Below are 17,501 nucleotides of genomic sequence, written 5' to 3'. Positions count from 1 at the left end.
GGGTGACCCGCGAAAATTTTGTACCCGGGTGGCCCTTCTGGTTGCATATACAGCAGCCCACTCATTGAACAGCAAGACAACGCTAGCGAAAAACGGAGAGCCGCCACGGTGGGCGGCAGGCACAAGAAAAGTCAACTGACTGTCTTGTCAGGTCGTGGACAAACTTCAGTTAGTGCTTCGCGTCGGTTTTGTCGCGATTCTGACAGAACTTTAATGGCAAGTTAATAGATTTCTGGTGCCTGTTTGATTTCTGTCTACGACACTGGTAGTCATATGATCGGCGGTGACTGGGGTACGACCTAGGATTAGCTTTGTGAACGAAAAATGTTTGACAGACTGAAAATATCACAAGGAAACGTTGTAACTATGCTTATCTGTTTTCAAAGCACAGAAGATCGTTGACATTGTCAACCTTCTAAGTGACATTGAGGCGTGACTGGCATTTTAGGCACGTTTTGTTCCGGCCTATGTGCCTTCCCTATGTATGGGCAGTGACATTAATCGTAACTACAAATATTTATAGCGGGCATCATTGAAAAATTTCAAAAGGATAGAAACCCGCCGAAGTTTAAAAAACACTTAATATCTCCATTATTATACTGAGCGGAATGGAATATAATTTGTAAATTTTACATCGGACGATGAAGCCTCGTTTCCCACGGTATGTTAGACAGGTTATGATCAACGTGAATCAACTGTGTAGCGATATGTTTCTTCAGTGAGTGTGGACAGTTCCAGCAATCTACAGCGGTTTAGATCCGTTCCCCTCGTACAAGGACCAAGAAGCCCTGTCATTGCAAAAACACATGAGATAATAAAGAGAAACGCCGGTCGATAGAAATCATGAAGCAGATATTTATGGTCCGGAAAAGCAGCTCATTTTCGCACGAAAAAAAATTAAAACCAAAATTGTTAAATACATTTTTAATATATAAACACGTCACTTATTACTTAACCGATTAGGATCTAATTTAATTAAGGTTAAAGGAATGCATAGTCAGTGTACTGACAGAAACAGACTCACACAATCTACATAGCAGTATCTGAAGTTCAATTTATTCAGGTGTAACGTGTAATGAACCCTGCTGATATCGCTTGTTTAGTAAACCTGATTAATACTTATAAAGAAAAAAAGCTACAGAGCTTTAGAGCTCTCAAAAGTATGCGTGCAGCCGCTTTTGCAAACTAAATAGGTCGCCATGGCTCAGACAACGACATATTTGCTATTATTTAATAGATAAAACCGCCTCGCTATCGCTGGTAGCACTTGTAAGACCTGCTATAGATGATATAGCCTTACTTAACAAGGATAACTCAAGCGAAAACATAAGCGTAATAATCACTTTATTTACATCTGTGTTCGTCTTTTAGACCGACTCTCCTAGACAAACCAGATTTAAAGGCCTGTACTCCTATAGCTCATGGTGATCAGCTATTCTCTACGGAAGATTTCAATGACATCAGTACCTTCGAAGGCCTCGAGCGTCGCTCGCCTTCAGGCGACTCGTTTAACTCCTCATCATCTTCTCAATCGGCTGATTCGGTTGTCGATGCCGGTTCCCCGTCGCCACCATCCACCGGCAGCCCAGTTCTAAATCGTTTCAAGGAAAATTCAGTGACTGTGCAGGAGCCTCGTCAGGAATCAGCTAAAGAATCGCCGGAACTAAGGAGCTTAGCACCCGTTTGCCACCGTCACGAACCGGAATCTGGTAAGTCCTCATCCATAACGCAATTATCGTGAATATAAAGCCATTTTTTTATCCGTTAATAAGGTTCTATTACCAGAATTGCCCATATAGCGTATACGCCTATTAGTCATGACTGTTATTAGCATTTTTGCCTTGTACATTAAAAACATATGAACGATCATAACATATTACGTATTTCTGGTATACATTCGTCCAATATGGCATTATTGTATAACCAATAGAACAGGACGAATCCCAGGGGTCACTAATAATTTTGTTACTCCTTTATCGTGTATCTCATGACCCAACAAACGGCTATATCTTCCAATATGCATAGCGCTCCTTTTCTAAGACAAGGCTTTAATCTAAAACCTGGAATGTACCTGATGTTCGATACTGTTTGCAACTGTTTTATGCAAAAAGAAGACTCGAATTTGTCATCAATCGGTGGACCGATTTTTCATGCGCTCTATACTGCTTCTGTCAAAGTTTCGGCCAAACAAAAACAATCTTTCATTTAAGAGAGGAGTAAGTAATTACACCTAATTAAGATCAATGGCAGCGAAGTAGACCTTCGCGCTACCAGCTTCCTTCTGTGTACTATTCGCACAATATTACTTATTCGTGCATGCAAAACGTATGGTTTTAAAGTACTTTACACAGATAAACATGATAATGAAGATGAAAGTAACGATGAGCGCTGTATGATTGTCGTCTTATAGTACGACACATGAAGGTTTTAAATGACAGGGAATAATTAAAATGCTCGAAATTGATCGGCGGGGTGTTTTAGCGGGCAGCGAACACCAAATCGCCGAACTTAGAATTAAAAAAAATAAAAGCGTGAATTTTGCCTTGCAAATAAAATTGTGGGATTCAGACAGCTGACTCTTTACACAAAAGACTGTCCATAATAGAACCCAGCAAATTTTCTACATGGCATGGATAAACATTTTGACGTTTATGTCTAAGGGTTTTATTCACTCTTACTTAATACTTTACAATATATATATATATATATATATACAATATGCTGCTTGCTTAAGCCCGTTTCGAATTTACTATGCTACTCATATTTTGACTCAATTCATTTGTAGCAATGTCCTGTGCGGTCAAGTCATAATACCAAAAAGTTCATATCCCACACACTCTTTGCATTGTAGCCTGCAAAAAGGTACAGCTTCCCCAGCAGTCCTTTAAGCATTATGTGCTTCAGAGAGACTTCAAACATGTGAGAGGTATGACACTATTGAACTGTCTTCGTGCTTTAGGAAAAGCACACAATTAAATGGACTCAGTAAGAGTGCCACTGCTAATAGCTTGTACATATGCATATCATTGCTTGTCCAACAGCTTGGGGGTAAGGTTCGTGGAGGGGGTGTGACAACATGTTAATAAGACAATCTTCCACATGAAAGAATAAGGAAATTCCTAACAGTCTTTTAACATCGACACTCCAAAGAATTCGGTGAGATCGAAAACGTCGCTTTGATATCACCACAATAACACACTCACACTTCTCCATAAAATCGTTAGCGCTTAAAATTCCATTTCTACGCGTTTGTCGTCACCTCGTGCAGCCTATAAATTACTCTAGACAGATCAGAAAAGCGAACGATAAGCCAACTGGGTCAGCCTGATTATGTTATATCACCCAATACAAAAGCGGTGGATCGCATTATAGTACTATAACCTTCGATCTTTCTTCGCCAACTTTTTTTCGTTGTCGCGCGCGAACAGATATACACACTTTGTTCCGACATGCTTTTTTACTTTGATTTTTTTTCTTGTGCGTTACACGGACCTCCTCATCAATTCGTCGTTTCATTTCGACAACTATCACCAGGTTATATATTTATTTATCAAGGTCAATCGGCACGAAAAACAACGATCGTGACTGGTTTTGAAATAATACCGCTCTATTTTAATCGCAACATAACTAGATGGACGTGTCCATTGCTCACACTTATATCATTACGATATAATTCATTTGCAGAACCGAGCTTCACACTGGTACAAGTCGTATTAGAGAAGTAAACGAGTGAACGACATTACTATTACTGTTATTATAATAATTTCGTTCGCAGATATGTATCGTACTATTTGGCTTTTAGCTGAACTCATTCATTCATTGCGTTTTCCTGATCTGCCTGTGTATTCTTGTCTCGCGTTATGACTTGTCACATTTGTGGGTCATCGATGATGAGCTTTTGTATAACCACTCTACAATAATTTGAGCTACGACTAGATTTGTACAGGTTACACAAACGAGGGCTGTGACTGTGTGATGGACGACACTATTGCTATTGATGAAAAACGTCGGTGGTAATCACGGAAGTCCGTAAAAATAGCCGCCATCGCTGATCATTTGCGTCTTAGCCGCGGCTGCTTAACACTGTGAAACAGCAAAAACTGTTGAATATTGGTACCAACAGGGGGAAAACAGTGCAGAAACGCAGATGTTTTGTATCTTGATTATCGCTGCCGTTGAATTCACTACACACGCGGCTACCATAAGGAAGTGAAGCCTTCAATCGCCTGTTCCTGGCCTAATCCACGCTGTTGCCTGCAGGGTTTACAGAGCAACAGAATGCATATAAGGTGCAATTACATACGCATATTATAGGCTATCACATGCTTTAGAATGACAATAACAGTGATAGTATAGTAGTGCTTATCAATAGTGATTATAGTCATAAATTCGGGTTCATGTTTACTAACCCCGTTGAACGTGATGAGCCGTTGGCTGAACGCGGCGCCGTAACGTAAAGTATTGCGCAATGTGACTGGATGACGTTTCTGCGTGAGGTAGACCTTATATATAGTTGTAGCTATGATTTTTGTTTTTGCATGTCTGAATAACACCTCCTATCTATTAGTTATTTGCTGTTATTGTAGAATAACTTCATTAATCTGATAGCCCCATTCATCTGTCCACATATGTCTTGCACACACAGTCAGAGAACACAACTCATGTTACCCTCTGTGCTCAGCATTGACCGCGCTCACCATTATGACTGGGTCACACCCGGAAAAACAGAAATTAATAACGTACGTTATTATATATACATATATGGGCATATATGTGTGAGCGGGGCCAACTGCGAAACAACAGACAGCCAATGACGTTAGCAAAGCCCCTGCGAACCGAAAGGTCAGAAAGTGAAAATAGTTATATCACGCCCAATAAACCGAAGTTCGACCATTTGACCGGCGCGAGCCACCGGACAAGACTAGGCAACTGAGAATTTAAGGATATAAAGCGTTTGTTTTGGTTTGTACGTCAAGCCATGATCTTTCATAAGTTACAAAAAGAAACACCAGCATCGATTGGGAGCCACCTACACAAATGTTCAAGTAGTTGTTGATGCTGGGTCAACGCGATACTGCCTCGTAGATGTCACGCTTCTAGAAGAGTCGGTTTTTGGTAGCGATGACGGCGACAACCAGGACAGTTTTTGATTTCGCATACAAAACTCTTCACCGAATCTACAAACGTAACGTCTGGTATAATAGCTGAACATAGTAGGCTTCCTTGTACAAGACAACGAATAGCTGATGCTAAACGGCGCGCGACGTCGATAACCGTGTACATAGAAGGGAATGTTTGACGTTTGAATATATTCAAATTTTACCGCCTTCGTCGGAGAGGACCGAGTAGCGGGTGATGCTCGAGTTACCACATTTAGATTATGTTGATTTAATTCAGTCACTTTGTGTTCTTCTCTAAAGAACGGAAGCAGTCGAGGCGATAACGGAGTCAGCGATTTCTTTACGTTGTAATTAGCTAATTATATAATTATGCTGACGTGAAACATGCATCACTGAAGCATATTCGTTTCGGTCGGAGCTGTGGCGAAGAAACGACAAGGCTGGAACGATACCGGCCAACACTGATACTTCATCTCAATATCACTGACAATGAATAAACAATTTATTATAACACTAGAATAGTCGAAATCGGGTTATGAGAAGCATGAAAAGGAGAAAAGTGAACACAGGGAAAAAGCGGAGGGTGGGATAGCAGTACCGCTTGGTAATTTGTACTAATAAAATGCACGTAACTAAGATGAATATTAATACAATAATCATAATGTTTTATGTAATGCATTCGTCAGACGGCCGATCTCAGAGCGCTGGCTCATGCAGAAGGAAACACATTACTTCATTGTTATTACTACTTTTACTACCTAGTCTTTAGGCGGGTCACGAAAGGGACTGTTTGTGTGGGTGGGTGTAGGAACATAGAACAGATTTAAATAATGGATCTTTCGTATCACTTTCATGTTAAATAGATAGGAATGAGGCTACTGGCTCATATCGTTTATTACTAATGGTAGTTGAAACGATCCGAAACCCAATTCTTTTTTCCAGACCCAGAGATCGGTACAGAGGTATTTGCCAGGAGACATGAAGTAAAACTTGAACGCCTCTGAATGAACATAGCAATGCCCAATGGAGCTGGAATTATCATTGACACAGATCGACTTAAAAACAATATGTTCTGCGAAACGTCCTCTAGTGGGTCTCTCTCTGTGGAAAGCCAGCATCCATACGTAAAGATAACGGCCTAACCGTGTCTCTTTTCATTTCTATTCACTTTCCAATGGTGTATTTCTTTTAGCACACACCTGAAGCGCTGATGAAGTAGTTTTGCTAGTCCTTGTTACTAGGTGGTAGGGTATATTTTACTATAATAAATAATAGTCAAAGGTGAAATTGAACTAATAGTAAAATGTATATTTTGACCAAAATGAATTATACACTAGCACAGGAAACCTGTTTCGGCGCCGTTGCTTTTGAAAATATATGGTTGGCGTTCTGTCGGAGACGATCGCAATCTACAATTTCGTTACCATATCAATAAATTGCATTGGAAAGAGAAGCTTAGGCTCTTCGACAGCTGTCTTATCCAAGCGACAAAGCCTTAAACTGCTACCTGCTAACCGCCCGAGCTAAATGCTTTTTGAGAAGGTTAAATGAAATTCGAATAGCGATCAACAATAGCCGCGATCCATCGCTGTCTACGCGTCCCTAGCAGAAACGACCGTGGGGAAGCCTTATATTATGTACATATACTGTACCACTTGTTCTAAGAGATCCCCACTGAATGCATATCGCGCAAACGTCGATCGCGTCGACAGTCGCCAATCATTATTCAACGTTCGATTTAAATTCGCGCGCAACTTATATCGACCAGTGTGAATGCGAAATACGATCGCTTATCGCATTAGAAGTATAGAAATACGCGGAGTCGCTATTGAAGCAACGGCGTGGAATGCCACACCACAACGTTCGAGTTGTTCTAACTGGCTATTATTCGAATAATACCGAAAATATGGCCGACCGAAGATACGATTGTCGCTGCCAACATAATAGGATTTTCTGTCGGGATCATGGGCGGAGGTTGCTGTGTAAACCGTATTGCCACCGTTGTTGTTAATAGTTTATGGAACAGATTTGTTCATCGGTATAATTTTTTTTCTAATCAATGCTGCTTTGAATTGGCTGGGATCGATCGTACTTCGTTATGTGCTCGTAGCTTTTCAATACTGAACATGAACTACTTGAGGTATTTTATCTGTAGGCAACATCGTCGCCGTGGCTGCGGTGGCAACACGAAAGATTCAAACAGAAGCAGTGAATTCAGACTCCTGGTACCAGTAGGTGAATAGATTGTCGTTCCTGGTCTTCCTTTTTCATTGGAACGTATCGTGGGGGAGGGAGTATCGACTAACGATCTCGCAGCTTCTCCATTCGATGCGTTAGCTCGAGTTACGTACTCGTCTAGATAGGTACCTCGAACTAGCTTGAAATTCATATACAAATGTAGAATATTATTATTATATGTGAGTGTCTGGTTAATTAGAAAGCACGTCACTCTAGCCATTTTTAATCACGATCGCTGGACAAGACACTCCGCGTGGAAGCTCATTTGTGTAAAGCGTATCTTTTTCCAAGCCAGGCAGGGGCCGATTTAGCAGCTGCATTGAAGAAGAGCGTTAACTTGCTTTCGTGTGGAGTTCAACCGTACTTCTCCTTGAAGCTCAAAAGCAATTGTATAGATAATGTCGTCAATGTAGTAGACTGACTAATCGTCAATAAATTTCACAGTCTGGAGAGAGTAGTCACTGATTTCGAATCAATAGCGATAAATGGGTTTTGTAGAATCTTTTGAAATGCAAAAAGCGATATATGTTTGCTCTTGTTAAACAAACAAAAAGATCTATGAATAAAGCGCCTGATCTATGTTTGATTTATTGGAAATGGCATTTTAGACAGATTTGTGATCTCAACGTTTTGTACAACGTTCCCGGCTCCGACCAATAAACCACAGAGCTATATCGGTTGTTTATTGATTCCGTCTGCAGTTCCGACGAGTCCCGCCCCCCTCATGCTCGACTTTGTTAAAGATCGAACATAACGCCCACTCAAGATACGAAAAATAACCACCTTCATGCTGATATCATCCATACTGCATCAAATGTAATCACAAGAACAGTAAAACAGCTTCTGAACAGTAACAGTTCGTATGACTGTTCTGGACCGCTGCTCTCCGTAGAATAGTGGCCGATTTCTAGCGGGATCGCACATCGATCGCCTTTTACGCCCCATCGTGAAGATGGGATTTACACTAACTGTAATATATCTAACGCAGAATAGAAATCTTTGACAGTGTTCATCCGGCTGATGGGTCAGAAACACCGACACCGGCCAGCCTCGGCAATTTCACTGGGCTGTAGTGCGCATCATCGACTGCGATGACCTCCCAACAAAAACAACAATAACCACAACAGCAATCACGGTACAACTACAACCCCAGAGTTAATCTGCAAGCCGAGAGGAGCCGCACTACGCAACACCTCGACGAATGGTAGTCGCCATAATAGAAACACCAGCAATCATAATCATGGGAGGCAAAAAATAACAGCCACAGCAACAGAAAGTTCAACCTTATCAATATACGTACGTGGATATTTGTGCGGAGTTGCGACGTGACAATGAATAAACGTCGCCGAAGCCATCGCCACTTGCAAGCGCACGTAAAAATCAAATGGCCAACTATAGCACTGTGGGCGATGGTGGCACACCGGCCAAATAGGCTGGCTGGCTGGCTACACGATCAATCTTTGCTTCATCAGAAAGTGAAATGGCGGCCCGGCTGGTTTGCCTGGTGGTTGTCTACGCTAGCGGCTAGCAAGAGGAGGGCGGCCATTTGGAGGATGCCATATTAAAAGACACCTTCATCTTCATTTCGCTATTAACTGAGCCGCAGTTTTCCCTATAGTTGCCGAGAAAGCGGTAAACGTTCTTCGCACTCACAGTTGTGACCGCGCGGTTCGTGATGCTGCCGGTTCCGTTGATGCTGATTTGTCTACTGCTGCAGGTTTCCTGCGGTTTCTAAAATCGGATCGTTTTGTGCTGCCGCTGATGCGGGTCCTGCAGGGCTCTGCTCACAGATAGCCATTAAGCAGTGTCAATGTAATGAATAGGAAAAAGCAGGGAGCTGATCAAAGTTCTGTTGCGCGGTGCTGATAGCTATCGTTGTTGTTGTTGTTACTATTGTGCATTGTTCATTTTGTTGAAACTTTTTATATTTTTTTTCTGCAACACGTTTTACTGGCGTGCCGGTACGCTCATCTATAACGAGAGAGTAAACCTCAGGACACGATATTAGGCCATGGATACTGATCAATGAGGGAGGAAAACTAATACAAAACATGAAGAAGACGGAAATAGAGGTTGAAAGCCAAAAAGAAGCAAAGAGTAGTCCTGTAACAGAGCAACATCTGTGAAAATGATGTGACGCCGCTGGCCTTTGAAGGATCGTGAAAACATTTGTATTTGCTATTTTTTGCATTCCGTTAAACCTAACATTAGCGCAAATATAATATTTTGTCGATTTAAAGGAATAATTAGTTAAAAACAATGGACCGATAAAAAAACCAAGAATTACTATTTTTTAAATGCTTTATGTAGAGGGAAACAGACTGAATTTGGGAACGAAACTATATTTTCTCAACAAAAGCTCGACTGTGTATTTCAAAATGGTATTCATAACTAGTCGGTAAGATAGTGATGCTGAGATGCAAATAATTATTTATCACATTCATTGTGAATACCTACAGCGCAGATAATACTGTTAATTATAATTAATATAATTAATTATAATAATCAAAGTATTCACATTTGATATCTGGACTGGTTATTCTTTTTTTGCAATGGAGAGGAGCAAACAATTATTTAGCTTGGAGAAAAAATCAACCGTCTCCATATTGTAGCTCTTGATCCTGTCAAAACAGTACACATTAATAAGAAATAAGAAATGTTTTTTTCAAAAACTTACAAAACTCCATAGATTAACTTAGTTGCTAGCAGATACATTGTCATATATATATATATATGAAAAAGATAGAAACTGTACTAGTTTCTATCTTTTATTCCTTTTCAATGGGACGATTTTTTAGTGTCAGTTATCGCACTCCAACTGGGCGACAATCTTCCGAGTGAATCTACACACATACAATAAATAAGCTAATCGATAGGAAACTGCACGTGTGCTCAAAGTAACAGGAGATACAACAATAACAATGGCTCAACGCGAACAAAGCTGACATGTTACAACAGTAGACAAGTTATTTGGTGCTCGGTCTCGTATCCGCTTAGAACAGTCTAGATAAATGTCATACTCAGATTCCTCTTCGGGTCGAACGGAGTCAAACTATCGATGCTAGGCTATTATCCAACCAACATACGAAAAACCCAGTGGACGAAGAGTGATTCTTTCACAGATAATGATCTAACAGGGTCAAATATCTCCGTTGGGCGGGTTGCAGTCTGTGAGACCAATGTCGTTGAATAAAGCAGCCGCAGCTGCCGCTAGTTTAAGGCCATGCGTTGAAGGCTACCATTATATATATACTAAGATACCATTACGGAGCCATCTGCTGCTCTCGATTAAGCAATGCGTCTCGCACCTTGGGCCCCCTGGACAGTCGGTGGCGTTTGCGTCGATTGATGAGTCATCCGTTGCGATTGTTGTTGTTTTGTAGCTGAAGCTGTTGTTCAACTCAAGCAGACAGAATGACGGCGCTTATGTCGACCGCGTTTTGGCTGCAAAGCCTCCGCCAAAACTGTAGGGAACTGTTTGTCACCTGAGTCGAATTAATGTTGGTAAACAGTACCGGCTATGCTAACTAAAGTTATGTGAGCTGGTATGCATCGTTGATCAAGCGAATGCGCGATAGCGGCGGCAGCAGCATCAGCGATACTATGAAAATGTGGGATACAGTCAGCGAGCATCAAAATGGTCATAACACATGTAACATTGCTTGCCCAGTAAAGCGGAAGACACATCTACTATTCGCAAATAGAGATGCACAATACGATATGTATAAAGTGATATTACTTCCATTGCGAACTTCACCGATCACCAATGGTCCAGAAGAAGAGAGAAAGAGCAAGGGTAAACGAGATAAGATCGGTGGCGTGGGACTCTAAATATAGCCTATTCAACATCGACGTATTTGTCAGAATAACCTCGTAGCCATAGTTTATTATTAGCTCATAAAATAGCGAAAGAGCGTCCAAGCAGTTAACGCAGACGGTACAAGGCACGTGCGTCAAATGGTGTCGAGTGGCGAATTTGGACGTCTATTACGAGCGTAGGAAACGTTTCCGAAACTTAGTCGTTGTTCCGCCGATCACATACTGAAGTAATCCGTTCTAGCCATGCCTTATGCGATCTTGTTAAGGCGACAGATCCTCTTTACCCAACCATTTCTTTTCTGAACTCCACTTTATTCTTCCTGTTCAAAGAATTGTTCTTGGAAAAGTGGCCACGTGTAACAACGGCTATATCATTGATAACGATAGTATGGCTTCGGCTTTCGACTGTGCCGGCGACGATTTCACTGGTGTCAATTGAAGAGGATTCGAGTTCAGTAATCCATAGCGCAAGGACGATGAAAAAGAAAGGCAGGCAGTAAACTAAAAGTAAATGATTCGGCGGGTAAAAAGCGAAAAAAAAAACGCTTCCATAGAAAAATAGTTGCTAGCGAAACAATAGCGATGCCTGTGCTTTTAGGCGTATTGATATTTGCTTCGTTGTGCTATTTCGTCGATTTTTCCATGCGGAGGTTTCATTTCAGAGACAATGAACGATAGATAGACAGCAACTGGTACCGACACGAAAAACTAATCAAAAAACAGATCCGACATTGAAGCGGTTGGGCACCCACGCGTGAGAACAGACCCAAAAAAAAATGCAAGGAATAGCAGCCTCGGAACTACTAGTAAGAGTCAAGAATTCGGAGGAACTGTTGTTTCTTTTCTGCTCTATTTCAAACTAGGGGGTATCACACAAATTTCTAATAATAGTAATAATGTAGTAGGTTAAACTGAAAGACACTGTTGACTGTCATAGACTATCTGAGTGAGCATGAACTGGCTGTTGTCGATGTGCTTAAGATGTGTTTCTGTTACGGTTATACGGGACAGTGCATTCATCAACCGCGAATGCCGCCTCATATCGGTAGCCATTGCAATCCTCGTCCGCGCACATGTGTAGGCGCTCTTATGGACGTGTGCGTTATCTGTATACAAGAGAGGATCTATGTTGTCATCCTATGTAGAATACACACCATGGGTGTGAGCGAAGCGACGTGAAGAATTACCTTCACTTAGCTTCGTCTTATTTCTGTTTGTTCTACATTTTATCTCTTGTTTTTTGCATACCCCAAGCATAAATTAGCTCGCTGGGGGATGTTATGCGTTTATTTTTACCGAAGAAAGGAAACAATCAACTCAGCGGCGAGTCTGACTCGAAGTGGCGTTTATCGCTTCTTCTACATTGCTTTGCCCACGCATGTCCACAGAAGCCACTGTCGCCATCATCACTGGTACTTTCCACGTTCGATTATACTCTCCTACTGGAAACTTCGTTGTCCGAACAATGTCCACATATTTTTGATAACTAGTCGCAACTGACTTTTAACCACGATGAGTCCTCGGAATTCACCGTCGCCAAGTTCCTTCTCGCCTAATCGATGACTAACGTTTTGAGCGACGACGACGATAGCTGCCACTTGCGCCAGCCGCAGTCCGACTAGCAATTCAACCTGACTCTGTTACCGATAACTGTAATGAACGCTTAAAATTTACGGACAAGCGCGGATATACAAACGCCGCTAAACGACATGAAATGCGTCCCAAACCAAGCCAAAAAGTCAACCCAAATAGACAGACCCAGCGATATTGATGGGCAACGACGCGTCGACAACAGCAGCAACAACGAAAATAATGACAACACTGTCCAGTCATGTTGTCATCTTGCGTATCCTAATATCGTGCATGAATCGGTCACTGCGTGCGCCATCCTGTGGCACCGGACGCCGTAGGTAGCTTTTTGTAGCATTTTTCCTATTACCATTGTTTGTTTGCGTCCGTATGCTGTAATACAATGTGCGCGTACAAGTGAACCTGCGTAGGCTTTTATGCTTTTCGACTGGCGAGTGAGTAGTAGTTTCTTCTACGAAGGAGCCGTTACGTTATAGCGGTAGTACTGCTGCTCTTTTACGTGTTCGCCGCATGATCAGTTGTATAGCAAATTGTAAGGCGATCGCGGAAATGTATCATCCGTTTTCCGATCACTGTCGCCTTCATTTCGCGTCTCGCGTCATTTTTCCATTTTTAGTGACAAAACAAGAGAAGAGTAAACGATGATCAAAAAGTATGATGTTATCTAAGTTTTTGTATTCTCACTCGGCTATTAGTTAATTTAACCTAACGCCCCTTAGTAGTTAGACATAGACATATGTAAGCATACAGATACTGAGACGCTAGCAAAGCTTGTCGTCGTAAGGATGTCCAATTAAATGTATTTTCTATATGCTGATGAGTTACAAAGGTTTGGCTTTTCCCGAGGTATTTTTATATATTATCAAGAAAATAGACAATGGCGTTCGTTTTAGCCTGCTCGTTGTTCTTCGTGTTTTTTTGTCGTTACGAAAACAAGCATCCATCGGCTGACCGAAAGACGAAAACAAGCAAGCGAAACATCCACGAGGACCACGAAACAATATAGCGATCATCCATTTCACGAGCCAAACTTATGCTACAGGACGTTATTCGATAAGTCTTACTGAACAAACATAACGGTTCGATAATAACGATCGATATTGTAGTAGCACATGTTTACCTATGTATACCTGTACATAACCTAGAACACAAAATACGCCGTTGATGGCGAATGGGTACAAGTAAGGACAAAATAACATCACTATATTAATTTGATATGTTAGAAACAGTTTGAAACAATTATGTTTGATCACGTGGCAACTATTAAATACTTGGAAATGGTTATGGTAAAAAGGATAAAAGGTACATTATACCTTTTATCCTTTATATTATAAGACCTAAATATGCGTAGTAGAATTCTCGCCTAATTCAAACATTAGTGTTCTTAACCCCATGCAGTATATGAGTGATAAAAACTGCTTGTATATAATGAAATACTAATGCTGCCGAAATGACCATCGAATAAGAATACAATTATACGATCGAATTCAGGTTATGCGTAGAATATCTATATAGAACTCTATAGAACACAGAGGAACAATTCAAATTCACTTTGTTGTCGGTAAGGCTGTAATAAGATGCGAAACCTTAAGTCTGAGTTCTCCTACACGCCCTATTAAAGCTCAAAGGTCTAGTTGAGCATTAGCGTTAAGATACCGGTTAATTGGTACTAGTTCGTTTGATGACGTGTTGATTGTGATCTTTCGAACTAACTTTTTGGTAATTTCGGTCATTTCCTCTCATGAATATCGCATCCAAGTTTCGTTTACTCTCTTCAAGTCAATTAAAAAAAAATAAGTTTCATATTGAGACTTTTTGATATAAGCGATCATATAATGGTTCTAGGGTGATAGAAAGGTAGGTCCTTATGTTTAGATCGATTGTTTAGAGCGAAACGTTTCCTCAATGCCGCCAACAACAATAACAATTAATGTACCTACATTACCAACGATAGAAAATTTGAAAAACTAAGTAATTGGCCGTTAGTAATAGCAACATCAGGACCAACAATATCGGAAGTCAGAGGAGCGTTCATCCCCTGCGTTCAAAAGCGCATTCAAAGCATGTCCTTATTCCATGTCTCCAACTTTCGGAGAAACAGTTGCTGCGAAAACAAAATGCCCCTTCACCGATTTTCGAGGGGCAATCCTTTTGCCCATAATATACTCGCCTACAATAGTAATCGTGATACTAACAACCATAACGTAGAATAATATATAGCTGCGCAGTTGGGATGCTGGACTGAGATAGCGAAGCAGGTTTAGGCAGGAGCAAAGCTTGGCATAATATGAGCGTGGCTTCACGTTCATAAGCATTTCAATTCAATACTTTTGGAACCCCACTACTCTACGAACTTCATGTACATACTATCTATACTCAAAAGCTGCCTGGGGTGGAAGGCATCCCGCTAGATGAATCCGGCTACGGTAAACGCATGTAAAATCCAAGCCAATAGATTGGCCGGCTCTTTTTAGTCCACCGATCACCACTTTGTAAAATCGCTACTGATGCAAAACGAAGCGCGCTAGCTGCTGCCACTGTCTACGATAGCGAAAACAATTGATAGTCCGAGACGTTCAATCTTAGCATATGCATATATACATAAAGATCATATCAATGAAAAGAATATGCTGTAACGAGAGTCAACAGCTGTCTGCTGTAGTGCTTCGATGGTAGTAGATCTGAGACAATAAAAAAAATAAGTCATCGTCCCTGGGTTGACAGCTTTATATATATATATATATATAACGAGGTTCGAAATCGATACACACATAACGAAAAAGCGCGTGGGGCAATTTTGGACGGATGGGGGACCCGGTACCCCCAATGGTATAATGATGCGTATAGCAGTTGTTCATGTACTGTGTAGTTTTTCTACGGATACACAAAATGCTCGATTGATGAATATATCTCACATAAGACACAAAATAGCAATAGAGAATATGGTGAGCTTAGTTGGTTTGCTCAGCATCAGTGGAAACAAATACAATAAAAAGAAAAAACAGAATATGAAATTAGTAATTTTGGAATCAAATAAAACAAGAAGGTAACCTCATGAATACTTATATTATTCCTATTAATATATCATCGTTATTACTGACTTTGTCGACGGTGGAAACCTAATTTGATCACAAGTTTTCAAAAACAACTCTTTTACTTACATTCTTACAACTTTACATACATTAAATTTTGCGGCATTTTTATGTCACTAGCAGCTTGGAAACACCAGCTGGAAATCTTTGTTGAAGCAGAGGCTCATTTAGCCGGCCAGACCGTCTTATATATATATAGTTAATAATCTATGCAAAACAAATCGTGTACATACGACTTTATACCTTCTTCCAGCCTGATATCTGCGCTTGTTCTGTACTCATGAAATTGATGCCATGTCACGGATACATGTACTGTATATCCCGATTTTGCATACGACTAAGTGTGCGCCTGTTAATCTTGGAAAATTAAATTCGAAAAAGGTGTGTACAGTTAACCGTATATGTTTACGTGTCTAGCAAATATACGGCGGCATAATTTCGAAAACGCGTTAGAGTTGCAACGAGGACTCATCGATTTATTGATTTGTTATTGTCCGCGGGCGATTGTTGCTTGTTTATCAGCTAACTTGGCACCTATGGATGGTAGCTGCCGCATTGGCCGCAGCGATGAAATCCTTCGGTAGTTCAGTTCAAATCGCTTCTATTTAAAAGGTTCACACATTTATTCTGGATTTAGAGTCGTTATCTACGGCAGCAGAACAACCCTTTAATTGCGGACCATGACCACGATCAAACTATCACGTTAACTGTTAGTCATGCTAGGACATAAGTAGGACTACTTTATTCGATACAAATACGCAAATAGAATGTTATGTTGTTTCATCGCGGTCATCTCATTATCTTGTTCACTAGCGCAGAATACGCATATATTTTCCGTTTCATAATACGAGCAGCTAGTCATGAGGAAACACAACTACGAATTTCACTTATATATTAGCTGAATTTTGTCTATGTTGTTATCAGTGTCATTAATCGGTCAAAATCAAAGGAAAGCAATTAAGTACGCAGATGTCGTACCTTACATGTCGAATCTTAATTAGTAAACACATTGTCTAAACATTAGACACGTTCGGCGTTTATTGTTGTTGTTCAGCGAATTTTTAAGAAGATTATTTAAAGAGAATCCATTTGGGTGTTTAGTGAATAATGAGGTGCTATTATGACGGGACTTGAAAGCTTTACAGAGTTGAGTTCAATGGAACACGAGTTAGCTCAAGTCTATTGAATACATTCTTTAAGAAATGTTACATGCATGACTTCATGGGAACGTATAAGCTCTTTATATATCAATTAAAACGGCTTGCATCACGCTGAACTTTGGCGTGATCTGTTTGTCCTCTTGGGCTGGTCATGCTGCGTCTATTTACCCATGTAGAAATCGTATGAGTGACCGTTACGTATATGCATTCAAGCATTATACACTTGGAGGATTGTGACAGTCATCGCGGTAAAGTGAATCTGTGTCCGTCAAAGTAGACTACACGGTCCCTTTGATCATCTACGTTGCCACATGAAATGTTTGAAAGCGATCAAAATTCGAAATGATATCCTTAATATCGGCACTATATCCTTGTAGTTCGCCGCATGCACTCCTCTCTATCATCATTCTCTATTCATAGTACAAGCAATGCAATATCGCATGCATCCCAAGCCAAGTGGACAAGGTTGCACCACGATCTTT

The 17,501-nt window shown here is 40.7% G+C and overlaps 1 protein-coding gene across 1 annotated transcript in view; it reads left to right on the top strand.

Moving 5' to 3' along the window:
* The window catches only part of bbg (PDZ domain-containing protein big bang), a 139,800-nt gene that overhangs the window by 14,641 nt on the left and 107,658 nt on the right, over positions 1–17,501 (top strand). Inside the window, exon 9 of the mRNA XM_022839317.2 lies at positions 1,372–1,709. Coding sequence (XP_022695052.2) covers positions 1,372–1,709 — 338 coding nt within the window. The remainder of the gene's footprint in view (positions 1–1,371; positions 1,710–17,501) is intronic.

This window comes from Varroa jacobsoni, unplaced genomic scaffold (genome assembly GCF_002532875.2).
Source record: "Varroa jacobsoni isolate VJ856 unplaced genomic scaffold, vjacob_1.0 scaffold_796, whole genome shotgun sequence".
Classification (NCBI taxonomy): domain Eukaryota; kingdom Metazoa; phylum Arthropoda; class Arachnida; order Mesostigmata; family Varroidae; genus Varroa; species Varroa jacobsoni.
Note: the sequence above shows the minus strand (reverse complement) of the source record. Positions and strands in the feature narration are given on the sequence as shown.